Here is a 27945-nt window from a genome sequence, read left to right on the forward strand (position 1 = left end):
CTTTTGCCATCGGTGATGTCCGTTTGTTTTCAAGGTGTTTGTTTGGTTACTTAGTGTAACATCCTAAATGTGTTGTATGAAATTTTAATACTCTGATATTTTCTTGCCTAAATGCTTTGGGTAGAATTGGGGTGTTACAGTAAGGGGATTCTCAAGGTTAAGGAAAAAATCGAATGAGTGATGTCGAAAAGATACAAGACAAGATTGGTTGCTAGGAAGTTCACTAAAAAATAAAGAGTTGACTTCAATGACGTGTTCTCACATGTTGTTAAGCATATATCCATTAGAATGTTGTTACCTATGGTGGCAAAGTTCGACCTAGAACTGGAACATATGGATGTGAAAACCGCTTTCTTGTATGGTGATCTAGATGAAATAATCTTATGAGGCAACCTGAAGAGTATGCATAAAAGGGAAAGAAATATTATATGCGCAAGTTTAATATATCGTTTTACGGGTTGAAATAATCTCCTTGACAATGGAATATGAGATTCGACAAGTTCAGGGCACACATAGGTTTCATTATGAGTCAGTTCGACCACTGTGTTTACTTCAAATTTCGACCTGGAAATTCACTTGTTATTTTGTTGCTTTATGTGGATTACATCCTTATATAAAGAAATATTGTTGAGAATGTAATGAAGGTGAAGGTTGAACTCAGTAAGGAGTTCGACATGAAAGATCTTGGAGTTGCATCCAGAATTCTCGGGATTGATATCCGGAGAGATAGAAAGCAGTCGAGATTATGCTTATCTCAAGAGACATACCTGAAGAAGATTATACACAAGTTTGGTAAGTCGAATTCAAAGCCTATTGTGACACCAATCAATCCACAATTCAAGTTGAGTACGAACCAAAGTTCTAGTACTTAAGTCAAAAGAACCTATATGAGTAATATTCCATATGCTAGTATAATAGGTTCTTTGATGTATGTCATGGTCTGTACAAGCTCATACATAATATACAAAGTGAGCCTTGTAATCAGGTATATGTACAACCCGGGGAAGGTACACTAGCAAGTAATGAAGTGAATTCTAAGGTACATAAATGAGTCTCTGAGTAGAGTCCTGATTTATGGTGGAGCATGTGATGATGATGAAAAAATAGAAATTGAAAGGTTTGTCGACTCTGATTATGCAGATTGTATGGATTCTAGAAAATCTATGTCTGGATATGTGTTCACTATGTTTCGCATAACTATCAGTTGAAAAACGAAATTTTGGAAGGCTGTTGTTACCTTATCAACCACTGAAGCAGAATATATTGCCTTACTACATTTGTGAAAGAAACTGTGTGGCTTGAAGGTTTTGCTAAGGAGCTGGAACTTCAAGGTTGAGTTATCACTGTTATATGTGATAGTCAAAGTGACATACATCTGTCGAAGAATTCAGCCTATCATGAGCGAACCAAGCACATCGATGTGAGGCTGCTTTTTATTAGAGAAATAATCGAGCGTGGAAAAGTCCAAATGCTGGAAGTTTTGAAAAATCACATTGTTGCTGATATGATCACCAAGACATTGCCAAGCTGCAAGTTTTTCCACTGTATGCAGTTGATAAAGCTGCATGAAGAAAGCTAGTTTGTTTCCTTAATATTGTAGAGTTTGTTCCAAGGTGGAGATTTGTGAGATTTTGGATCGAACTCTAGTATCTCGATAGATATAGATTTCTTGATTCGACAAATTGAGCATATTGTCGAAGTTTGTTCACATGTTGATGGCGAAGTCCTGCATGGTGTAGTCGAAAACTGTTATAGCAAGCAATAGTCGATAATGCTAGGTTTGTTAGCATGTCAAATTGGGCCTGTTTGTTTAGCCTAATTGTTTTAGTTAACTTGTATCCTAAGTTAACTTAGTAGTCTATAAATATACTTGTTTTCTCAGGTTGTTGAGAGATGTTGGTTGTTGTTATTCACCTGTAATCTTGGAATCCTTATTGAGTAAGTTAATAGTAAAATAGTTATAACCAATCCTGATTTTCTTCTTCTTCTCTATTCTCTCTCTTTCGTGAAAATCTAATAGGTTTTCTTGTGTTTGTTCAAGAAACTCAATCTTTCTCATAGTTATTTTTGATGGTGCTTCGTTATAACAAAGTTGAAATTTTGTACCACGCTGATCTCGAACCAAGTGGATCTTTTACAAGGGCTGAGCTTACGAACCGAACTAGAGAATTAATATTAAATTCCCAAATGAAGCTTTTAATGAGTTTAGCTTTAAACTCAAATAAACACTCCTTTAAGAGAAATTATTCAATCGAGAGAAAAATACCTCTTGGTGAATTTACAATATCACCCTTTTTCAGAATATAAAACCTCACTTTAACACATAGACATTCTCGAAGGGCCATGGCTAAATTAAAGTGAGAGAAATTAGAAAATATTTTTAGAGAGAAAGAGAGGAGTGAGAGAGATAAGTCACATTTTTTGATGTGAAAATGTAAAGGGAGATGTCTCTATTTATAGGTTAGAGATTGACACAAAAAAGGAAAATATCCACTGGTCAAATTAATGTCCCAATCGACCGGGACCTTATGGCAAACGATTGGATGACCTAAAACAATTGATTACACATGCCTACTTTGGAAGGTTTTGAAAGACAATAATCGTCTTTCATTAAGATTTAAGACGCTGTCACAAATTATTATGAACACTATTTGCACTAACCCCATCAGTTGGGATTATGCTCCAATCGATTAGATAGTTTAAAAACTTGTCCAATTTGTTTTGAAATTTCTTGATTCATCTGACACGATTCCAAAATATTTTTAGGTTTTTTTTTTTATAGAAATAGAGGCCTTAAAACATGTTTTAGAGTGTGTGTTTGTGTGTGATTTAACCATACTACTTTACGAGAATGTCCTTGTATTTTTACAAAACATCTATCTCTCAGACGTGATTGGGCGAGCTTTCACACTTCATCTCTTTCACACTCTGAAGTTTCAAGATTTTGCCGAATAAACCAATCATATAAGAACCTGCTTGAATCTAGTCAGAGATTAGACTTTAGATATCTTTAAGTTGAATGTCATCATCAGAAGATAGAGATCGTCAAACAATCCTAGTTCATCTGCTTGATTTAGAAAAAATACTTCGAACAAAATTGTCTTGTGCATCTTTAACCACTTGACATATTTAAATTTTCATAGGTTGCATCAAGTTGTCATTAGTAAAACCAATCCAAATTGTCCAAAATGTCCAAGTTATCCTCATCAAAATCATATCTCAAAAACAAACTATGATAATCTTTTATCTTTGATCACTTCTTAAATGGCATGCAAAATACGATTTCATAATTTCTATCACTTTCTTTTATAAATTAAAAATATATATTTATTCTTTGCTACTCTTATAAGTGAAAATGACAATTTTGAAATATTTTAAAATTAGTATTTCTATTTTTTAAATTCTATATAATGGATTCAATAAATATATTTTGATAAATTTGTTTTATATTTTATACGAAAATAAATAAATAAGCAACAAGCTTTTTTAATCAATATAAAATTATTACTAAGAGAATAATGGGACAAAGTATCCCAATTGTTGAGGTTGGTCCAGACATTGTTGAGACAGGCAGACAACCTATGACTGACACAATAGATAATGCTGCCTTTCCCAAAATGACAAACAAACAAACAAATTAGCTTTATTAATCATGTCCATTCATTCCTAGTATTTTTCATTATTATTAAAATGTACTAAGTTGTAACCAAAATACGTATGTGTAAATACGTGAGAACCAGCGCATTCTTCGCTCACAATATATACATATACTCTCACACCCTTTCTTTCTGAACTGATGATGATGGTGCTAGTTGCATCTGCATAGGACAGAAGAATTCAAAGGCAATCACTATGGTTATGGAAATGGAGGAAGAAATGGACGTGGAGCATATGGGGCACGAGGAAGAGAGAGTAGGGATTCTTATATCATCAAGATCATCATCAACAACAACAGGATCTGGATCTGGAATCCGAGAGCCTCTTCTTCCCAAGAATAGCAGACTCAATACCACTTCTCAGCATGCTATTGTTGGAGCCAATGTTTGTCCCATCGAAAGTCTCGACTACGAGTCAGTACTTTCCTCTTCAATTCCTTTTCCGGTTCATTCATTCTCTATTATTTTTCCTTTTTAATTTTCATAACATTCGAGTGCAGGATCATTGAGAATGATATATTCAAACAAGACTGGAGGTCTAGAGCAAAATCTGAGATAGTACAGTACGTCTACCTCAAATGGACCTTTGCACTTCTTATTGGATTAGGTACAGGCGTTACCGCATTTTTCAGTAACATTGGAGTTGAGAATATTGCTGGTGTCAAGCTTAATCTCACCAACGATCTCATGCTTAATCAAAAGTATGTATAATCTATTTCTATCATCTATGTTTCCTCCCTTATTTAGTAACATGGATGGAATAACTGCGCTACCATTTTAACTGCAGAGCAGGTTTCATCATGCTTTTGCAGTGTTTGCTGGTTGTAACATGATTTTAGCCATCGCTGCAGCTGCTCTCTGTGCCTACATTGCCCCTGCAGCAGCAGGATCTGGCATTCCTGAGGTCAAAGCATATCTCAACGGCGTAGATGCTCCTTCTATATTGGCTACAAGAACCCTCTTTGTAAAGGTTACAATCTATGTGTCTCATCCTTATTACTGCTACATATCTATAAATACATAGCTTCTTAGTATATCATCTTGGAATGCATTAGTTTCTGATTTAGAATCTTATTAAACATGGAAATGGCTTGAACTTTTCAGATTTTTGGTTCAATTTTCGGGGTTGCAGCTGGTTTTGTTGTGGGTAAGGAAGGGCCTATGGTGCATACCGGTGCTTGCATAGCTAATTTACTTGGACAAGGCGGGTCTACAAAATATGGACTGACCTGGAAAGGGTTCAGACAATTTAAAAATGACAGAGACCGAAGGGATTTGATCACATGTGGTGCGGCTGCTGGCGTTGCGGGTGCTTTCCGTGCCCCGGTTGGTGGTGTCCTTTTTGCACTTGAAGAAGCAGCTTCCTGGTCCCCTCTCTTTCTCTACTGTCTTGCACTTTCATGATGTCTGTCTTTTGTCTGACTGTAAGCATTTTCAGGTGGAGGAGTGCTCTTCTGTGGCGAACATTTTTCACGACAGCTGTCGTAGCTGTAGTGCTGAAAGGTTTCATGGAATATTGCAAGGATGAAAACTGTGGTCTTTTTGGAGAAGGAGGTTTGATCATGTTTGAAGTTGATTATGCAAAGCCGTCATACAGCATACCTGATCTACTGGTAGTTATATTTCTTGGAGTTGTTGGAGGTCTTTTGGGAAGTCTTTACAATTTTCTCGTCGATAAGGTCCTTCGCACTTACAGCATCATTAATGAGTATGTCCTCCTATCTCCACCATCCCCTTTCCAACAATGAATTATTTTCTGCTACTGTCTTGAACTAATTAATCTGTGGCGTACATATATTGCAGGAGAGGACCTATATTTAAGGTAATACTTGTGATGATTATATCGTTTTTGACCTCTTGCTGTTCATTTGGGGTTCCTTGGCTATCAAAGTGCATGCCTTGTCCTCCTCAAGCGGCGGATCAGTGCCCAACCGTAGGGCGTTCCGGACACTACAAGAATTTCCAGTGTCCTCCTAATCACTACAATGACCTCGCTTCTCTCTTTTTTACTACCAATGATGATGCTATCCGCAACCTCTTTATTGCTGGCACTGACAAAAGATTCCTTCTCTCCAGTCTCCTAATATTCTTTGTGACAATCTACTTCCTCGGAATCATCACTTATGGAATTGCGATTCCCTCAGGGCTGTTCATTCCGGTGATACTTGCAGGGGCGTCTTATGGACGCGTTGCAGGAAGTCTGTTAAGTCCATTCACAGTTCTGGATGTTGGTTTGTTTGCACTCTTGGGAGCTGCATCCTTCCTTGGTGGCACAATGAGAATGACAGTTTCTCTATGTGTCATACTTCTTGAACTCACTAACAACCTCCTCATGCTACCATTGGTCATGTTGGTTCTCTTGATCTCAAAGTCCGTGGCAGATTGTTTTAACAAAGGTGTTTATGATCAGATGGTGGAAATGAAGGGGCTGCCTTATTTAGAAGCGCATGCAGAACCTTACATGAGGCAGTTAGCTGCGGGGGATGTGGTTTCTAGTCCGCTGTTTATGTTCTCTGGGATTGAAAAAGTGGGGAATATCCTGCACACTTTGAAGGTGACGCGGCATAACGGTTTTCCTGTGATTGACGAGCCCCCATTCTCAGATGAACAAGAGTTGTGTGGATTGGTATTGAGGTATCATCTGCTGATAGTTCTTAAACACAAGGTATTTACTACTAGCCCAAGGGGGTCATCCTCGATTTTGAAAAAGTTGAGCGCACATGATTTTGGAAAGCCAGGTGCAGGGAAGGGAATAACACTGGAGGAGTTAGAGATATCGGATGAGGAGATGGAAATGTATGTTGATCTGCATCCTATTACCAACAGGTCATCCTATACAGTGTTGGAAACAACGTCTCTAGCGAAAGCTGCTATTCTTTTCCGCGAGCTTGGCCTCAGGCACTTGTTGGTCGTCCCAAAGAAACCCGGAGTAAGCAAATAAACCTTTTTTAGCAATGAAAAATGTTTGTTACTTTGAATGAGTACTAACTAAAAATTACTAATACTTTTTATGCAGAGACCTCCAGTGGTAGGGATCCTGACAAGGCACGACTTGATGGCGGAACATGTATTGGGACTGTACCCTCACATTGTGCCCACAAGGAAGCGGAGTCATTATCAAGAAACACATAGTCATTTATAGTGTATGTTGGATCACTACATTCTACAGGAAGAACCACCTTTTTGTTGTTCTGCAAGATGTGACATGATAAAGCAACCTCGAGCTAGAATGTATTTTGTTTTATTTGGTTTGGTTTTTTAATTAGCTTTTACGCTTTGGCTTTAGAATAATCAACGGAAACTTACATAGTGAATGAGTTTTTTTCATGGTTATATTTAGAGGGTAGGAGATTCCTTGGAATACACGTTATAAAAATGTTACTCCTTGGACTCATCTGTTAATTGGATTCCCTAGCAATTCACATATTCAAGACAATGTTACCCAAACTGTACTTTCTCTAACTCTTGTTTGCTTTTGCATTCCACATAGAGATTTTCCAAACAGAGTTAGAGGCAGTTAAAAAGGCTGGTTAGAATGTGATTCATATGTCTTTTTAATCCTTAGAAACTATGGACTAAGTTGTGTAATTGTTTACTTTTACTTTATTCCATGCAATTCAAGATCTCTAACATTAGTGTTGATAAAGTCACTTGTTTTGGGATTTATTCTCAATTATTAAATATCAAACGCTTTCATATAATCACCCAATTCTTTTTACTAAATTGATTAGTAAAATGAGTGAATCAACTAAAAATTACCAAATCATTAAGAAAAAAAAGATGAACTCTAGTGCTCTATCTACTAGGATATAACATGGAAACACATGAAAATATGAAAAATGAGGAAACATAGTGTGGGTATGAAGAACTCCATTTATTATGTAATACTGGTAGGAAATTTGATCACTATAAAGAAAGTTGTTTGCATCAAAAATTGTAGGAGAAGCTTGATGAGTATGACCAAGATCTCATGGTGGAAGCTGGAAAGGCAAATGGAATGGAGAAAATAGAGGAACAAGCAGTGTTAAATAAGAAAAAATGGTCACAAAATAGGTTTGAGAAGAAAAGGAATAAGCTTGATGTTGTGGTAACACCTTTCTCATCCTTCAGTGGAATACTTGGTATTTGAGGCTATCCTGGAGTGAGTGTTCTGGCAGGATATGAAAAAGGTTATGGAAACAACATTAGTAGGTTCTAAAAATATATTTCCCGAATAAAATTATTCATAAAACGGAGGCTTAATTCAAAAATAAATGAATTGTGTATATGAAGTGTGCTCGAAAACGAATTTTTAAAATTAGAGAGGTATTTTTAGGATTTTCACGAGATGTCCTTATAATTCATAAGATGCATTAATACATTTCCTTCACTTATTTACATAAACCATTAAGAACACATCTATATTTAAGAGAGTTTAGAGAATTTGGTGAAGGAAATCTAAACTAGACTCACCCATGATCCCACTGTATGTAAGTCTAATATACCTCTTATAGTCCTTATTATAAGAGAAAATTCACTTTTATGATTCATATAGTGTTTAATGTATTTGATTTATATATGAACCAAAAAATATTTAATGTATTTGATTTATATATGGACCAAATACATTGACCATTGAATGAATCTAAAAGGTCAATTAACTCTTATAATAAAGACAAAAAAAAAGACAAATTCTTTATCATTTGATTGAAGGAAAATATCGATACCCAATCATCTTGTGTAACATACGGTTAAAAAAAATACTATGAGAAGTTGTATAAAGCGAAAGAATATAGAACAAGAATTTCTTCACTATTTATTGAAAACACTTCACACATGCATGCCAGTAACAAATTCTCACATGCATATTTTACTTATTTTAATTGCCAAACAAATCATAAATATATTTTAATAATTAAAAATGATTTTATTGTTTAAATAATGCAATTAATTAAATTTTGTTAACAAGAGAGTATGAAATGAAATGAGTTAGCTTAAGAGATGCATGGAGTAATAATAATAAACATAATAATAATAATAATAATAATAATAATAATAATAATAATAATGTGATAAGTGAGAATGGTGGTAGCGGTGAGAAGGATAGAAACCGCGAAATAGAAGGACGTAAGTGGAAGCATTAAAATTGCAAAAAAGAGAGAGACGAGTAGGAGGGTTAAGCATATAGCAGAAGCAATTATTAAGCAATTAACAGCTCCAGTTGGTTGTTATATTGACGACGTGTGAACCAACCATTTCAAATCAAATCTCTTGCCGGAAACCTAACTTCTTCAGATCCGATGGAGGCTATCGACGAATTGGTTCAGCTCTCCGAATCCATGCGCCAAGCTGCCGCTCTCCTCGCCGACGAAGATGTCGAAGAATCCAGACGCACTTCCACTTTCCTCAACGTCGTTGGTCTCGGCAATGTCGTAAGTTCCGATTCATGATCCACATTCATCTTATCGCATAATGCATTTGTTTTGAATCCAATTGTGATGATGACGGTGATGGATCAGGGTGCTGGAAAATCTGCTGCATTGAATAGCCTCATTGGACATCCCGTTCTGGTATTCTTATTGTTGCTTATTTCCATTTTTATCTTTCTATTTCCATTATCCACTACCTAACTGACTTAATTGCAGCCTACCGGTGAAAATGGTGCTACCAGAGCTCCTATTAGCCTTGAATTGAATAGAGACACTTCTTTAACCGCCACCTCTATCATCCTCCAAATCGATAATAAATCTCAGCAGGTTTCTGCAAGTAAGAAATTACCACCTGCACCTCTTTTTTCTATTTCTATTTCTATTTAATAAATCTTGCCTATGTCAGCATTCCTACGCATAGCCTCTGTTAAAATTTTGTCGAATTTCTATGACATGGATTAGTTTCTATTTGTAAATACTATTAACACTTGCTATTTCTGCTTCTAGGTGCCCTTCGACATTCACTACAGGAAAGACTCAGCAAAGGTTCCTCTAGCAAGAAAGGTGAAGAAATAGGTCTAAAACTCCGTACTGGTACCGGTAAGTCCTTTATCATATCAATGTGTTTGTGTTTCCCCCCTTCCTTTATATGCATCAGTAAATAGGGTTCGACATGCAACATAAATGCATGCTTGCATTTGCATCATCACACTTATTTATTTTATTCCATTCTAAAATTCTGCAGCACCTCCGTTGAAGTTGATTGATTTGCCTGGATTGGACCAGCGGATAATGGATGACAAAATTGTGAGTACGAAGAAGATATCATCTCATAACTTTTTAAGTATCCAGTATGTTGTGGCCAGTTTATTATATAATAGTACCACTTCCATTCTCTAATGATGGTGGATGATGTGTTGGATTTTAACTTTTTCTTAGATCTACAGTTAATTTTTGTGTACTTTCTTCTACAAAACTTTGATTTCTTATTTTTTTTTATCATTGTAGATCAGTCAATATGTTGAGCACAACGACGCTATTTTGCTGGTAGTAGTTCCCGCAGCTCAGGCACCAGAAATTTCATCATCACGAGCCCTTAGAGTAGCAAAAGAATATGATGCAGAATGTAAGCTTTTATCTTTTGTTTCAATCTTCCTTCCTCTCCCCCCTCAAAAAAATATAGCTATTTGTCAGCAGTATAAAACCAATCTTGACCCTCGGCATAATAGCTTAAGCATGATATCTAATCTGAATGGCCTAGTTCTTAGGCTTCGGAGTTTGAATTAATGCTTGCGACCCTTTTTTTTCTTCTGTAAATAAAGTTGAGTTTCTGCATAAAAAGAGCGAGTATATGCAATTTCTACACTTAAACTGAAAGGGCACTTGCATAAAACTGTGTTGGGATATGAGGCCATTCTCCATCTCTCACCAAAAAACTTATAGCTTTTAGGTGCATGGTCCTTGACACTATTAAACATCTAACTTAAGAAATTCCTTTTATAAATTCCATTTAACTTTTTTCAATGTGCCTTTCAACTGTAGCCACCAGAACAGTCGGTGTTATCAGTAAAATTGACCAGGCAGCCGCAGAACCGAAAGCCCTTGCAGCTGTGCAGGCACTCCTATCGGATCAGGGACCTCCAAAAACATCTGATATTCCGTGGGTTGCTTTGATAGGCCAGTCTGTTTCTTTAGCTTCTGCACAGTCTGGGAGTGGTGCACCTGAGAGCTCGTTGGAAACTGCTTGGCGGGCTGAAACTGAAAGTTTGAAATCAATACTGACTGGAGCCCCTCAAAGCAAGCTTGGTAGAATTGCTTTGGTTGAGTCTCTTGCTGCACAGATCCGCAATCGTATGAAGCTACGGCTACCAACACTCCTCACTGGGTATTTATTTTTGGCTAGCTTATTATTTCTCATTGTTTGTTGTCAAGGGTTCCACTTGCTCCTTATCCACTCATGATCTCGCAGCAAACACATTGCCAACATCAAAGTGAATTGGTTTTTTCATATCTTGTACATGTTCCCTGTTAATGTTCACACTTAATGTTTGCTATAAAAGAGAAACTAGCCTGGTTTTTGTCTGTGTTTGGGAGTTTAAATGATCTTACAATCCACGATAATCCTTCATTTAAACTGCTGCAGCCTTCAGGGAAAATCTCAAGTTGTTCAGGATGAGTTAGTGAAGCTCGGTGAACAAATGGTTAGTACTTCTGAAGGTACCAGGGCTCTAGGTTTGGAGTTATGTCGTGAATTTGAGGAAAAGTTTCTTCAACATCTCACTGGAGGCGAGGTCAGTAGTTTTTATTATTTATTTTTACACAGTATAGCAGCTAGGCGGTGTAGATTTTGGCACCATGCAGTCTACGCCATGAATCGGTCCATTTAATTTAAGGGTAATGCTAACATGTGCCCTTAGGGGTTAAGAAATCAACAATTAGAAAGTTTGTCTTAAAAAACAATTTAAAAAACTAATTACATGTTTGTAATAAATTTAAAACACAATTTCCAAGATAAAATTTCTTTATTTAGTTCTTAACATGTGCCCTTAATTTAGTTATAGATTAAAGCAATACTTTTCAAGGATAATTTCTCATCATTATCACTCTTTTTGGATGGTATGATATTATTAATCTGTGTGCTCAGCAAGAGCTATTTCACAAGGTTTTTTTTATTGGATATGAAGCTAGCATAATTTGTTCAATTGATGTGTTTTTTCCTCTCCCTCCACAAACAAATTTATTTGCTTAAAAATTTGTAGTAAGTGTTGGAAAATAAATTTTAGGCGGGAAAGGAGGAAGAGAGTATAGATAATATCCTCGTGTACAATGATGTGATGAATATGTAACAAATCGCTAAGATCTAGTTATACTAGAGAAGACTCCTTGTCGTAATTAAATAAAATAAGGACATATATTTAAATATGAAAACCACTGCTATGAGATCATCCCGGATAATTTATGTATTGTGAGATGCAATAATGAAACCCTATTAAATATTCTAAAATTTGTAACAAAAACTTTTGACAAGGAATATCCTCTAGGAGCAAGAGATGATTAAGCATTAAAGGGGATTGAACAACTAAAAACTGATTTTTTGCTACACCTTTTTTTTCATTAAAGGAAATTTATTTAGACGTTCTTAATTAAAAGAAATTTATTTAGACTAAAAGAACGGACCACAAAGTTAAAGAAGGATGCAGAATCCTCCAAAGCAAAATAATATAACAGAAAACAAACACGTACTCTTATCCCTAATCAAGTGGTGTGCCAAAGAGTCCTCCTTAAAAATACAAGAGCTCTGCTTCAACCTAATACACCAAACTGTATCATATGTCTCTTTGTTCACACATTTTAACCTCTTTATTTTTACCAAAACCACCAAAGCTAATAGCTAATCATCAACAACTGTTCCAGGTACCTATGATGCACCCAGCATTCTGCTAGTGCTAGATATAGGCCCTTAATTAGGATAGCGATAAGAATGAACCTTGTTAGTTAATATTAGCAGGCAGTTTTTGTTAAAAATAACTGTCATATGTAACTACAGTTTGAATAGGAATTAATTAATTAGGATTTAGGAGAATGAGAGTGTTGCCAATAAATAGAAAGGGTGATTGAGAGAGAGGGTATCTTGGGATTGGCATTAGGGAGGTGCAAACCCTCGAAGTTTTGCAATATTATTCTGTTACCAAAGGGATTTTCCCTATTTCCTTCTTCTATATCAATTGGTTTCTATCAAATTCGTTGAAAATGCTCTATATAAAATTCCATAAAAAAGCCACAATGGAATAACATAAATGTGTTTTTATCAAACTGGCTCTGGAAATGATTCAGACGTTTGAACTCATTAAACTGATACTAGGCTGATCCTTTGTTTGTTACGATCTATTTTCCCCTGTATTTCAAATAAAGAAGTTGGGAAGGGGACTAGACCACTGTATAGTACAAGAATACTATTCTTTGTTGATCTAATTTTCTCTCTCTGTTTCCTTGCAGGGTAATGGTTGGAAAGTAGTTGCCAGTTTTGAAGGAAATTTTCCTAACAGGATCAAGCAACTTCCTATTGACAAACACTTTGACATAAACAACGTCAAGAGGGTAATTCTTCTTCATTAAAATTGTCATATTGTTTAGGTAGAATTTAATTTCTTCACATTCTCTTGAGATGATTGTTTCTTTTATTTCTGTTTTGGCTTATGTCAGATTGTCCTAGAAGCAGATGGATATCAACCTTATCTTATCTCTCCAGAGAAAGGTCTGAGGTCCTTAATAAAAGGTGTTCTTGAACTGGCAAAGGAGCCATCACGCCTGTGTGTCGATGAGGTATGATTCTAAATGTGTTGTTTGTTTTGTTTCAACAAATACTAAGGTTTTTGAGCCACGAATGGATAGCACCAAATTACTTCAGATATTGATAGGAAGTGGTATTTCCTTGTAAGAAATTGATAGAACCTGCAAATAAAAACCAGTGTACTATCAGAAATTGTTTTGACAACTACCAAATTAGGTACATCGCGTGCTTGCGGATCTAGTTTCTGCTGCTGCAAATGCTACACCTGGTCTTGGAAGATATCCTCCATTCAAGAGAGAGGTAACTATGGTTGTCGTAGTTTATATTTAACTTGGCCTGTTTTTAGAAACTATATAGCTCATTTGTTGCAATTTCAGATTGTGGCAATTGCAAGTTCTGCCCTGGAAACATTTAAAAATGAATCCAAGAAAATGGTGGTTGCACTAGTTGATATGGAACGTGCATTTGTTCCACCCCAACATTTTATTCGTCTAGTGCAGAGGCGGTATGTTTAACACGTGACTCTTGTTGCATATTTATGAATTTTGGAATCTTAATGCCATTTATGGGAGTCATACACGAGCCTGAGGTTGAATTTGAAACTCATTAGAACCACTACCATTTATATGATATTGGTATATGACTTCTAGAACCACTAGGGACTCTTATGATGATATATTTTACTGATAATGAATAAGCCTCCTCTGAAGTAGACGTATGGGATTCTTAATATTTAATTTCTGAAGTAGCTTTGTTTTGTGAGCTTACCCGATTGAAATCTTACCGAGTATATGCATTTATTATTAGCTGTCCCCGGACTTTCCAGCTAGCCTTTTCTCTTTTAGAAGTAGGATGAATAAAATTTTCTTCCTAAACATAATAATGTGCACTGTTAGGATAAGCAATAAAGGGGAGTTAAGTTGTATGAATTAGTCAGGACAAATTAATAGTTAGAGGAGGCTTAGTTAAATAAATAGGAAAAATAGTAAATGGATTCATTTTCTGAATTTGATTGTTGCGCATAAAAGGAGAAATCCTTTGTGAGGGGGAAACCTTAGGAGGAGATCTCTCTCTCCTATTCTTAATCATTCATTGAATAACACTGCGCCTTTCTTTTCTCTATCAACTTTCCATTTGTTTTTTGTACAAAACAAATGCCATGTTGAATGAGCACTTTGGAATTCATCACATTCTCTCCTAATAGGAAACCAAACCTTGTTGGTCAGTTGCTATAAAGTGAAGGGAAGTAGTGGATACATAGAAGAATTAATGGCTTAAAAGCCTTTACTATTTGTAGAATAGAGAAAATGAAGAAAATGATAGGCATTTGGTGAAACTGTGTGTCTCAACTACATCATGGAGTTCTATTATATAGACTCAGGAATATATCAATATACAATCATCAGCGTTAATTACAAGATAATATTCTAGAATATGTTATTTCTATATTTACAAATTATTCCTATATTTAAACATCAAGACTCCCTCTCAAGCTAGAGCATATAAATCAAATGGACCAAACTTGCTACATATACAACTGATTCTAGGACCTCACAGTGATTTTTAAAAACTTCCACAACTTGATCATTGGAATTAACAAAGTTTGTGTGATACTGATATTGCCTGATTAGGTCTTCTCTCTGACAAATTGACATTCTATTTCAATATGCTTGGTCGTCCTATCGTGAAAGATTGAATTTGAAGCAATATGCAATGCGACTTGATCATCATAGATTAGTTACATTTGTCTTGCATCTTCAAATTAAAGCTCTTTAAGTAATTGTTTCAATCAAATAAGCTCACATGTTACTAGTGCCATGGCCATGTATTCTACCTTAGCGCTGGATCTTGCAACTACATTATCTTTTTTTTTTTTTTTTTTCATTTTCAAGATATCAAGTTTCCTCAAACTAATACACAATAATCAGAAGTGAATCGCCCTCAGATTGAGTGATGATAAAAAAATCATCAGATAAATAATTATGACAATATCATTTACATAAACAATTAGATACATAAATACACCCTCAGATTGAGTGATGATAAAAAAATATAATGATCGGCTTCACTGCGAATCATACCAAATTATTGCCCTACTGGGTTGAATCTGCCAGACCAAGCATTGGGAGTCGGCTTAAGACCATAAAGGGACCTGAGTAGGTGGCAAACCTTTGAAAATGACTCCCTTGAGCAACAAATCCTGTGATTGCTCCATATACACTTTCCCTTAAGATCACCATGCAAAAAAAAAAACATTTTTAATGTAAATCTGAGGTTGAGGTTAGTGTCAGATGACTAGATGACTGCAATAGAAAAAAAGAGTCTAACAAATGCCATTTTAGCTACTGATGAGAAAATATCACTATAATCCAATCCAAAAATCTGAGTATATCCCTTGACCACCAAATGAACTTTATATCAATCATTTTTACCATCAAGACCGACCTTCACCGTATAAAGCTAACAATAACCTACTAAAGACTTTCTAAAAGGTAGAGGAACCAGTTATTAGATACACTGCTTCGAAGTACACACATCTCATCAATCGTTGCTTGCCTCCACTCTGGGTGGGATAAAGCTTCACCACCTAGAACTTTAGGAATGGGTGGGATAAAGCTTCACCTAGAGCTTTAGGAATAGACACAGAAGTGAAGCAAGTGTAATGCAAAGATGAAAGACAATGATAACTCAAAGTAATATAAAGAGGGGACGAGTTTCGACTAGGCGTATACCTTTACGAATAACAATAAGAAAATCCACGGTTGGATCTGATAAAGGCGGTGACAATGGAGGTGAGTCGGGAATGACCTTAGTATCAAGAACACGTGTCAGGACATGTACAACAGAAGGTGGTCGACGTCACTGGAATGTTGGAATAGGTTTTTGAGTGAGAGGGTATGTAGGAGGGACAATAATAGTGGGCTCAGGTGGGGCATACGCGCAGGTGGTAGATGGAGAGTAGCAGGTGGGATAGGGAAGACGTCAGAAGAAGGTTAGGAGGTAAATAGGAAGACTCAGAAAGGAGCAAACTCAAAAAATGTAACATCAGTCAAAATGAGGTATCGTCTAAGAGAGTATCATATGTAACCTTTTGTTAGATTTCTTGTTATGACATTTATAGTTATTTTTATTGATGTCTGTTATGTGTAGCAGTTATAAGTTATGTGTGTTTTTGTTTTATAATAAATAGAGAAAGGAAAGGAGAAACTGGTTATGGAATAGTTGTTGCGTAGTTTTGGCATGGGAGAGAACATGCTCTCTAATTCTTGGAGGGAGAGACCAAGACTCGGTACCAACTTTTGAAGTTTAAGAAGATTGGGGTGACCCAACCGAGCATGTAAGGGTGGGATGTGGTAGGGCACATTGTTGATGGGGGTTTGAGAGATAATGAAGGCCATTAGACTCACATTTGACACCAACCTGCCGTTTCGAAATCCGATCCTGCAAAGTAACATTCTCAATTAGTAAAGGTGACAACACAGTCATGAGAACAAGTCAACCGACTGATGATATTAAACTAAATGGACATCCGGTCACATAAAGGAGAAATGTAACTGACAGAGAAGAGAGAATTTGGACAGTGCCTATCCCTAGAGGATGTGTTTCAGAACCATTTGCTGAGACTACACTAGGTAAGTAACCAGAAGTATTAAGAGAAGAGAAAAGTGTCTTGGTACCAACAATATGATGAGATGCACCAGAGTTGAGAATCCATGGACTAAGAGAAGGTGATTGAGAGATGTAAGCAAATAATTTACCATCGTGGGCGACAGTAACTGTTGAGTCAGTTCTGATGATACTTTACCCATCAGAGAAATTATTCATAAGTTGTCAGAGAAGCTTTAGTAGGATCTGTGGTCTGAATAGTGTCAAATGATGCAATCTGAGGCCATGGAGGGTGGTCATGCAGTTTCCAACAATGAACAATAGTATGTCCTAAATCAATGATGAGAACACTCATATTTGGAATGAAGTTTCGAGGTGGAAGGTCATCGTCGAGAATTAGAACCTGTCATAATACTAAAACCAGAAGAAGTGATACATGACGAGTTTTTTTTTTATTGCACAATGAAACAGCTCCACTCTTATACAGTGTACGGCCGTGAACAGTGCAAAATGAACAGTACTTGTCAATGAAAGCAAGCGGTAAAGGGCAAACCGAAATTGGAACATAGTTTGCCGCTTATTTTTCTTCACCGGAAGACAATGGGTCGACTGGGTAGCGCGGTTTAGGATTTCCTCTCAATAGACTTTAGATACCATGCTGAATGAGAGAAAACAAGAGGCATTTGGTGAAACCGTATGTCTCAACTACATCACGAAGTTCTATCTCATATAGACTCAGGAATAAACCAATATACAATCAGCAACATTAGTTACAACGGATTTATATCATATAAACTAAGGAATAAATCAATATACAATCAGCAACATTAATTACGAGAATATGCTATTCCTATAATTACAAAATATCAACACTATTACCAAAATCTTAAACAAATTTGTTGAGTATTCCAAATTCAGTTTTTGTATTTGTCATGGTTTTTATTAAAAAACAAAAGTTAGGGAAGACGAAAATTTTTATTAGTTAAAATGACACTAATGATAATTTTACAACGTGGGGATTTGAACTCTGTCCCTTGATATTACAAGGTCAAACTTTAAAAGTTAAGCTGACACCTCATGGTCTGGTTACCCATTTTCAAGCAATTTGAAAATAAATTATTTGTTAGTTTTTTTGTTGACTTTTTAAATGCTTTTTGAAAACTACTAGTTTGTCCTTCCACTTAATTTGTACGGGCATAGATTGATAAGTTCTCGATTCTACTTTTTTGTTGGGCTAATGGACAGTTAACTTATGACTAAGTGAGGTTTGGTTTCTGAATCTCTGTCAATGCCATGATCATATAATTTAGTATGTACGAATGTTCCCTAACATCTATAACTGTTAGACCGCAGCTGCATATATGTTAATTTAATATGCTTTAACACTGTCAATTAATTTCATTAGAATGGAAAGGCAACGCCGAGAAGATGAGCTAAAGAACCGGCCATCCAAGAAGTCACTTGATGCAGAACAGTCAATTCTAAATAGGGTGTGGGACCCTTTACTTTAATAACTGCTTGCTTGAACTTGTAACACATACCACACGTACTTACATTTTGGCTTTATGTATGAGATGCTTGTTTTGTTTCCTTTTCTAGGCAACTAGTCCTCAATCAGGTCAACAAAGTGGAGGAAACTTAAAATCAATGAAAGAGAAATCCAGTCAGCAAGACAAGGATACGCCAGAGGCATCTGGCTTGAAGGTTGCCGGACCTGATGGGGAGATAACAGCAGGTTTTTGGCATTCATCCTAAAATTTGTATTCTAGTTCTAATTTCACTGTGGTATCTCCGTTCAGTCTGCTGCGTCCCATTATTAAGCATGTGGCTTCCTTTTCATATTTTGTTTTTTCAATTTTCCTATCTAGATCTGGAGCTTCAGTATCCGCCTTGTTCAAAACAGTTACATATTCATTTGCTTGAGTCATCCTTATCAAGTACCTCTTGCAATCATCAAAATTTTCCAAAGTGGCTTCCTTTTCATATTTTATTAATATCAATTTTCTTATCTAGATCTGGAGCTTCAGTATTCGCCTTTTTCAAAACAGTCATTAATTTGCTCGAGTCATCCATATCTAATTCCTCTTGCAAATATTTCCAGATATTGCTTGGCACATCTGAGTAATGGCTGATAGTTTAGTCACTAAATTTATGATGCATACAGATGAAAGTTCAGAAGATTCTTCAGTACTTTCTAAACAAAGAAAAGGCAAAAAATAGGAATCCCTCGCTATATATTTTCCAATTAAATCTTGACAGAATACAGTTTATTAGAGTTTACTTTCTAGTATCACCATCATGTAAAATGGAAAGTTTAACTGACTTTCTGTTATGGCAGTTAAGCTTGGTCAGAAGTAGTTATAATTTCTTGATCTCATTCAATGTATAATTACTAAGATTTTCACACTAGATAAATCAATCAATAAATTTTGTTTTCAGATACCCAAAATCATTCTCTCTGTCTCCATGTGTGCGTGTGTGTGTGTGTGTAAATTCTTCTAGTTGAAGAATTCCAATACCAGAGGCATTATTTGATCCGTCTGATCATCTCCACCTAGCTGTTGTAGGTGGATATCAATATATATATATATATATATATATATATATATATATATATATATATATATATATATATATATATATATATATATATATATATATATAAATATAATAACCTTTTAATTTAATTTTCGTTATAGTGATCCATTAAAGTAGGGTATTCGTTTGATCTTAGGACCATGACAGTTTCTATACATTCCCTTTCTTTCTAGGCCCGCTTTTTGTTTTTTCTTCCATTGTATCCATTTTAAAGTAAGGAGTCATATTTTTTTAATTCTCAAGTTTAGTATTTTGATTTAATTTCTGTAACCTCTAACTAAATGCAGGATATCTATTGAAAAATAGCGGCAAAGGTGGTTGGAGTAAACGGTGGTTTGTTCTAAACGAAAAGAGTGGCAAGGTTAGTAAATTTATCATATTCGGTTTTCTATTGCGGTTGAATTTGGGGTTTGATATTGTATGATTGTATATTGTTAGACAATTATACTTTGGATGAATATTTATAGGGTCATGCTAACATGTGCCCTAAGGCACATGTTAAGGATATTATAATTAGAAAAAGTTAAATGTAATTAAATGTAATAAAGTCATATTTAAAGTTTTAACACATTGAATGCACGTGTTCCTAGAAAATATTTTTATAAATAGCTTATTAACTTGTGCCCTTGGGGCACATGTTAGCTTTTTCCATATTTATATACAACAAATTATCTTTCAGTAAAAGGGTATTAGTAAATGGTTAAATTATCTAAGGAAACTTATCAAGATTAATAAACAAAAAGAATACATGATAAATTACAATCAATATGCCCCTCCATGCAACAGTTTTTGTATTTGAACTTGAAGCGTGGACAATAAATGAACCCACTCTTTATCTTGTGTTGAATTGAAATTCAACTTTTTAATCAAGGAGAATAAGGGTGACAAGGATAATGCTCTTAACCAATTGCTAATAGGGGCTTTACTTTTCTCCATGTTACTAAAGCTTAAGCTTTCACATGAAATCTTGTGATTAATTTAATTTATCTAATAGGGTCTTTAACCTGTTTTAAGTTAATTTTTTTATAAACGGAAAATCTCCGAGGACAGGAATTTTGAATATTTTACCAAACTTGATGCATGGATTAAGGCAAGCTGCCTTGACCATCATATTTCAATTTTCAAAGTACATTCCCTTAGTATAATTACCCACACCATAAACTCAGGCATTGAATAACTTTTTCTAGAATCCCTATATCACTTGGACTGATTTGGTGGGTGGCCAACGATTAATGCTTTCTAAAATTTGATGGTTTGACTGTTTTATTGACAGCTTGGATATACCAAAAAACAAGAAGAGAGACATTTCCGAGGAGTAATTTCATTAGAGGTATGAATTTCTTGAATTAATGCTAGAGTGCTCATTGGCTTTAACATCTACTGTTTTTAAGAGAATCAAGAGCCTTGGTAGTCAATAGCAGCTACTATAGCGGTATTGCATAGCTTGGTGACCTCTAGGTACCACATACGTCACAGATTTTAGTAGTGGCTGCAGCAGTCAACCACTACTGTGATGTTCCTTCAACTTTTAGCCGTTCCCTATGTGTTTTTAGACTTTTTGGTTGTTTCACCCTGAAACGTATTTGCTTATATTGGGATTGAATATTAATGAGCTTTTATTATTAGTTATAAAAATGTCTTTAATTTTGTCTATTCTACTTTTTAGCTTTTATGTGTATGGTACTATGGTATAAATTTATTGTCTTATTTCCCTAAGCTTCAATTTAACGGCCATACAACTATTCGTTATACTGCTATAGTGTTTTGGGGTCAGCTTCTACATATCACTTTCTGCCATTGACTATAACAAGAGTCAAATAACCACACAGCGTAATCAGTTAAAAAAAGTCTTTGTATTGTTATGTGGTGATTTGGTCCTTTTATGGATATTGATTGACTCATGTGAGTATAGGTTTCATATATATTTTAGGCTTCATATTTGTAGAGGCATATAATCACGGTTCCGACATAATACTTATTTGAAGGTTTGGAACTTGGAAGTTGATTGGAATAATGACTATTGTCTAATCAGGAATGTAATATTGATGACATGTCTGACGAGGGTGAAGCCCCTACAAAGAGTTCCAAGGATAAGAAGTCCAATGGACCGGACTCTGGAAAGACAGCTAACCTTGTTTTCAAGATAACGAGCAAGATCCCCTATAAGACTGTTATGAAAGGTAGTCACCTGAATTCCTATTTGTGCATTTCTTCTCCTACCTCTCTCAAATCAATAAGCAGATATAAACCATGTTTGGCATGTATCAATGTTGAAACATGATTTTGCAGCTGAAAGTACAGTTTTGTTGAAGGCTGAGAGCATGGCAGATAAGGTTGAGTGGATCAACAAGCTGAGAAATGTTGCACGTGCTAAAGGGGGTCAAGCAATTGGTGAGCCTAGTTTTCCCATGCGACAGAGTCTTTCTGATGGTTCCCTTGTAAGTAATTATTTTACGTGTCCGTTCTCTTTTATGTGATTCATTTAACAGTGGCCAATTGTACATGTGAATTTCGTTTCTGTCCCTTATCAACGATTGACACATATTTCGTTGGTTGTTTGGGATTCATTTGTTGAGTGCCCTTTTCACTTGACTGCCTCCTTATGATGAAGATACTTACATTGAAATGTATTGTGACGCCTTGGAACACAGAATAGAATCCTTTACCAATTGCTTTTAGTTTTTCAAAAAGTTACAACCATGAACCAATTTTCATAACTACTTATTCATGGTGCTAAATATTTTAGGATACTTTGGCTAGAAAACCTGCTGATCCAGAAGAAGAGCTGAGATGGATGTCTCAGGAAGTGCGTGGTTATGTTGAAGCTGTTCTTAACAGCCTTGCTGCCAATGTTCCGAAAGTGAGTTAACTTTATTGACTTCCATAATTCTTCTGTTCTGATTTATTTCTGTTTGTGAGATCAGTTAGTTTTGGGTGAGCAGGCAGTTGTTCTTTGCCAAGTTGAGAAAGCTAAAGAAGACATGCTTAATCAGTTATACAGTTCTATCAGGTTAGTGCTGTCTCTTTTTGCCTTATTGTCTGATGACTTTCAGGTGAATTTTTCTTGATTAATACTATTTGGTGTACTGGCATCCTTCCCATATTCCCTGCATTAACTCATCAAAACATTAAAGTTCATGCAACCGTAATGTGATACCGTATCACATGTACATACATGATCATAGTGTGAATGCTCTTGTGCATTCTCTTTTGTTCGGTAGAATGTTAAGAGTCTTTGGTTAGATACAAGGAAGCTAAGTGAAGAGTTTATGCAGTTGCTAAGTTTATTTGGCTGGGGTGATATTCTCGCATCTTCAAGGATGTTTCTTGTGAACCCTAAACATGATTTGGAATGTAGATCATAAATTTGGTAGCTCTGTATGATGTTTTTGCTCATGGTTATCCCAATGGAGTTCCCATTATGTTATGTAGACAGACTGGGTAGGTTTGCAGTATTCTTTAATTTAATTTAATTTGGTTGCAAGTTCCTTCTTTTATCTATATTTTTCTGGTCAATAGGATTTATTTTATTTTTTTGAACTTTATTTCCAAATAATAATACTTCATCTGAGATATTCAATTTATCTTAAAGATTTCATTTGTGTACAATTGTTCTTTAGCAATGAAACATTTGATTGTGCATTTTTTTTTCTTTTTCATGCTGTGTTTGGCAGCGCTGTAAGCTCGGCACGAATTGAGGAACTGCTCCAGGAGGATCAAAATGTCAAGCGTAGAAGGGAGCGTGCTCAAAAACAGTCTTCCCTTCTTTCAAAACTTACTAGGCAGCTAGGTGTCCATGACAACAGAGCGGCTGCCGCATCCAATTGGTCCGATAGAGGGAATGCAGCAGGTATCTACAAATTTGCTTGAGGTGCATTCTTGGAATTTCCTAGCATAATGTTTTATACATGAAAGCTTAGGTGGCATGTTATTTATTTGGGAAGAACTTGAAGTTTTGTAATTTATCAAGAAAGAAGATGACGATTTCTTGGAATTTTCTAACATCCGTTTTACACATGAAAGCTTATATGGCATGTTATTTGTTTGGGAAGAACTTTAAAGTTCTGTAATTTATCAAGAAAAAAAGATGACGATGATGGTTTATAAATTTCACTTTCACTATTTAGAAACATAAAAGTGATTAAATATATTTAGTACGTTGACTGCGATCTTATTACGTCTCTTGCACAGATTCTGCATATACATGCATCAGTTGAGTCTATAGGTTGTTATTTATTTATATAATTTTTCATTTGATTTTGGCAAACAAATTAATACAGAAAGCAGCCCACGAAACTCTGGACCATCATCGGGCGATGATTGGAGATCTGCGTTTGATGCTGCTGCCAATGGTCCAAGTGACTCATTATCTAGGTATGGTTCTGGTGGTCACAGCCGACGTTACAGTGATCCATCCCAAAATGGCGACCCAATCTCAGGATCAAATTCTGGCAGTCGACGGACACCAAATCGGTTGCCTCCCGCTCCTCCACAATCTAGTTCAAGATATTAGATAAAGCTACATATGATTTTAACCACAGTTATGCATTCTCCTGGGATGGACGCATTCAATTTTTCTGCTTATAACTTTTTCAAGTGATTTAGTCGGAATGTTTTAGGTTGTAGATAAGTATTGTTATCACAGTCATAGGCAGTATGTGTCCAATTTTATTCTTACTGGGTATGCGGGGGCATTGTTGGGCGAGACGATATTGTGTCTCCCTGACTTTTTTTTCTTCTTTTCATCATACCGGTGTAATTGTTTTGTATCCAATGTGATTATCAGCAATTATATCGATGCACATTTATCACGAGTGCTTAATGTTTTTACTAGAACTTTTTTTTTAAGCACTGGACTGTTTCTGGACAAATCTCACCCCTCAAATTAGACATGCCACTCTCCCATTTTACGTTATTCTCAAAATATCCCTTATACTATTTACTTTAAATTTTCACCTTTTTTGAAAAAATATTACTGTTGTCAATATAATCAAAAAATAAATTTTCGATACCCCAAAGCAAATTTCCGGTATCTCTTTTTAGCTGATACCGGAAATTATTTGTTTTTTAAAAAATCCAGTATCATTTTATCGGAAATTAAAAAATTTCTAGTGCGATTTACCGGAAATTTTAAAAATTCCGGTAATTTTACAACATCCATTACCCATAAAAAACCAATACTGGAAATTTGGAATTTCCGGTGTGTACCTAGTTCTCAAGCATAACAGCCTATTCCAATACTGGAAATTGCTATGTTTCAAATTTTCGGAAATTGCCTATGTTCAAACTGCTATGTGTTCAAATTTTTTTGAAATTGCCCGTGTTCAAATTTCCAGTAAATTAAAACAATTTAAATAAACATACCGGAAATTTGAAATTTTTGGTATGTAGCCTCAGACACGATAAATATCTAACAAAATTTTCGATATTTATATGAAATTTCCGGTACGTTACCAAAAATTTCAAAAAAATCAATATTTTATAGAAATAATTTGGTAAAAATGCCTTATTTGGGAGGTGCTATGTATAAAATGGGGGTGACGTGTTGATTCTTCCTGTTTGTGTTCCTGGTTGAATATAAGAAGAAAAAAATGTTTATGGTTTAATTTGTTGGATTTCACCATTGAATTGATGTCATTGATTGAAAAAATTGTAAGTATGCCTGCTAGGCACTCTGCAAATGCCTTGTGCCTTCCTGGAATCTGGAGAGACAGAAGGAGAAATATATTGTAAACACGATGTATAGAGATGACCTAATAGTTTAAATATCGTACTAGAGGATCCCAACTTGTATTGGAGTATTCTTGCACCTGTGTATTTCTTATGCAAATCTAGCAAGATAATTGCGCTTCCCATAGACTTTTGCTTTTGCTTCACTTTTTTTTTAAATTGTAATTTGATTAGGAACAAACTACTCCATCCGTATCACAATGAGTGACTCACCACACCATTTTTCACAGATTAAAAAAGTGTATAAAAGTAAGAAAGGGAATATTGTTTTTACTATAGTATCCTTATCATGTATTGAGAATAGTGAAATTTTTATTTATTAGAGGGTAGAATTGAAAAAAGTGTATTAAAAATTAAAATGAGTCATTCATTTTGAGACATCATTTTAGTCCAAATTGATCATTCATTATAGGACGGAGGGAGTATTACTTAAGACTAATACACATGTCAGCTTGAACATTGATAAAACCTGCCACTGTAGGTCAACTAGTTTGCTATATATAGCAGCAAGTTTTTTTGGACAGGAAAATATAACAGCAAAATGTAACCAACTATTATCAGAAAAAATAAAAAAATTAGTTAGATCCAAAATGTATTTGTTATCTATACCTATCAATTTTATCATGGTATTAGATTGTTAGGTTCTGGTCTAGGTCTTGGCCATGGCTGCGATACTACCACCGCCGCAAATGCCTATGTATATCAATATCAATGCACATAATCTAATTTATTTGTTTTTTTGCATTCTAATTCCACCTCAATTCGTGGATGATGCATCTCGCACAACTGGTAGCATGAATTATGTGTACTCGCGTTGGCTTTAAAAGGATCAAATGTGTCTTTTGTGGTTACAATTGACGATATCTAACAAGATTCTCTCACGTGTTCTTGGATGTTTGCATTCTCATCAACTTTGGGATCAATTGTTCAGTTATTTTCAGAAGAAAACTCTTGCGCGTGCTAGACAATTGCGTGTGGAGCTTCGTGCCCTAACTCTTGATAATTCAAATGCGTAAGAGTATTTACTCAAGGTGCATACTATGGTGGATTCTCTTGCTTTTATTGGTGATCCTATTCCTGCATATCATATATATGCTATCCTTGAGGGTCTTCCTTCCGAAGTTGCTCATATAGTGTCAGTTATTGAGAATAAGTTTGCTCTCATGGATTTAGATGAAGTAGAAATTCTACTATTAGCTCATGAGCTTCGTTTAAACAAGTTCAAGAAGTCACCTACTCTAGATTTGTTGTCTCTCAATTTGACCCAAGTTTCCTTTAGTCTTGTTACTTCTGAGGATACTCATTTTGTTAGTGTTGAATCTACCCCTTCTCAACTGCCTGCACCTAATGTTGAACAAGAATTTACTCAATTTTGTGGTGCTAGAGGATCTCATGGAGGTTGGTTTGTTATAAAAGAGGAGGGTATTCTAATTCTCATATCCAATGCTAGGTTTTCTATAAGCATGGACACACAACACTTACTTGTTGGTACAGGTTTAATTAGAACCATCATTCTCATGCACGAGATGGTAATCCCTTCAATCAACAACAATGAACCAACTCAACCTTTGGTTATGGTGTCTTTCCTCATAATGTTTGGACAAAATCTCTCATGTAGTCAAGGAATGTTGCTAGCTTTTCCTTTTCAGCAAATGCTTTTGTTGCCAATTCCTTGCCGATTGCCTCTACATCGTAGTTCACTGACTCTAGAGCTTTGTTTCAAGTTACAATTGATGCCAACAACATCTAACAACTAATTCCATTTGAAGGCCCTGATCAGATTTTCATGGGAAATGGATAAGGTTTTCATATTCAGTCATCTGGCTCTAGTGTTTTCCCTCACCTATTCACCCCCACACTTGCCTCACATTTCACATTATCTTACTTATTCTTTATATCATCAAGAATTTAATTAGTGTTGGTCAGTTTTATCATGATAATAATGTTCAATTTTTATTCTCAATTTTTATCTAATGCTATATTACTTGAAGGTCATGTTGGCAGGGATGACCTATATGAGTTTCCATCCATTACTCTAGCTGGACAGTCTATTCAGTCTTATAACTCTTCTAGTTCATTGTGTCATATTAAGCCTGAAGTTCTTTATGAAATGGTCCTTTGGATGGACTGCATTTTGCAAAACAACAACATGGAAGAATTGTTCAAAGCGTTCAAGTGGATCTAGACGTATCCTTGTTTGGAAAGTATCCTTGTTTCAAAAGTGGAACTAGTATAATTCTTATGCCTCTTTTACATTATCACAATTTATTTTTCAGCATATCGTTCATACAATCATCATAGTTTTTCCAAAAAAAATAAAAAATAATCAAAGCATCTCTTAAATAACCGAAAAAGTCTTAAAACCTAATCCATCCTCCCCTCTTAGTTTGTACTATAAACTTACATCCGCGTATTGATGGGAGCATCAAAGGACGAACACTAGGTTCTCAACTAAGCAAAGATCTAAAAGACATAACGTAAGAAAAATCCCTAGGATCATTTCAATATGCTTTAACGAACTCAAGAACTATCAGGGGCAACATTGAAAAGGGGGAACCAGGACGGCCTTCTCCGCTAATGGGACGACCTAAGTTCACCCCTCAAACTCCTCCTACGGAGTCATATGCATTTCCACCAAAATTCAGATTCAACACTT

General features: G+C 35.5%; 2 protein-coding genes across 3 annotated transcripts; both read left to right on the forward strand.

The window, feature by feature from the left end:
• The first annotated feature begins 3682 nt into the window (after nt 1–3682).
• On the forward strand, nt 3683–7082 carry LOC131625953 (chloride channel protein CLC-c-like). 2 transcript variants are annotated; one of them, XM_058896794.1, is made up of 7 exons: nt 3683–4070; nt 4157–4357; nt 4449–4626; nt 4761–5023; nt 5095–5364; nt 5460–6585; nt 6673–7082. In XM_058896794.1, exons 1-7 carry the CDS (start codon nt 3853–3855, stop codon nt 6796–6798), a joined length of 2382 nt encoding a protein of 793 aa, XP_058752777.1. In that variant the 5' UTR covers nt 3683–3852; the 3' UTR covers nt 6799–7082. The 2 variants fall into 2 exon arrangements, with proteins under 2 accessions (XP_058752777.1, XP_058752782.1); XM_058896799.1 differs by lacking the exon at nt 3683–4070 and having other exon boundaries at nt 4223–4357; nt 4444–4626.
• A 1631-nt stretch (nt 7083–8713) lies between these two features.
• LOC131625962 (dynamin-2A) lies at nt 8714–24370 on the forward strand. Its single transcript, XM_058896802.1, has 22 exons — nt 8714–9067; nt 9155–9205; nt 9281–9401; nt 9572–9664; nt 9810–9871; nt 10073–10190; nt 10607–10949; nt 11208–11355; nt 13061–13162; nt 13268–13387; nt 13572–13655; nt 13733–13860; nt 18367–18451; nt 18561–18696; nt 19847–19920; nt 20833–20889; nt 21592–21739; nt 21849–21997; nt 22306–22419; nt 22502–22569; nt 23234–23409; nt 23840–24370. Exons 1-22 carry the CDS (start codon nt 8936–8938, stop codon nt 24070–24072), a joined length of 2742 nt encoding a protein of 913 aa, XP_058752785.1. The 5' UTR covers nt 8714–8935; the 3' UTR covers nt 24073–24370.
• Nucleotides 24371–27945: the final 3575 nt, after the last annotated feature.

Source organism: Vicia villosa, linkage group LG1, assembly GCF_029867415.1.
Source record: "Vicia villosa cultivar HV-30 ecotype Madison, WI linkage group LG1, Vvil1.0, whole genome shotgun sequence".
Lineage (NCBI taxonomy): Eukaryota > Viridiplantae > Streptophyta > Magnoliopsida > Fabales > Fabaceae > Vicia > Vicia villosa.

Coding starts and splice junctions, on each gene's coding strand:
- LOC131625962 (XM_058896802.1), top strand. CDS start 8,936: ATGGAGGCTATCGACGAATTGGTTCAGCTCTCCGAATCCATGCGCCAA. Junction 13,388..13,571: donor CACGCCTGTGTGTCGATGAG/GTATGATTCTAA, acceptor CTACCAAATTAG/GTACATCGCGTGCTTGCGGA. Junction 19,921..20,832: donor TAAACGAAAAGAGTGGCAAG/GTTAGTAAATTT, acceptor TTTTATTGACAG/CTTGGATATACCAAAAAACA.
- LOC131625953 (XM_058896794.1), top strand. CDS start 3,853: ATGGTTATGGAAATGGAGGAAGAAATGGACGTGGAGCATATGGGGCAC. Junction 4,071..4,156: donor ATCGAAAGTCTCGACTACGA/GTCAGTACTTTC, acceptor ATTCGAGTGCAG/GATCATTGAGAATGATATAT. Junction 4,358..4,448: donor GATCTCATGCTTAATCAAAA/GTATGTATAATC, acceptor ACTGCAGAGCAG/GTTTCATCATGCTTTTGCAG.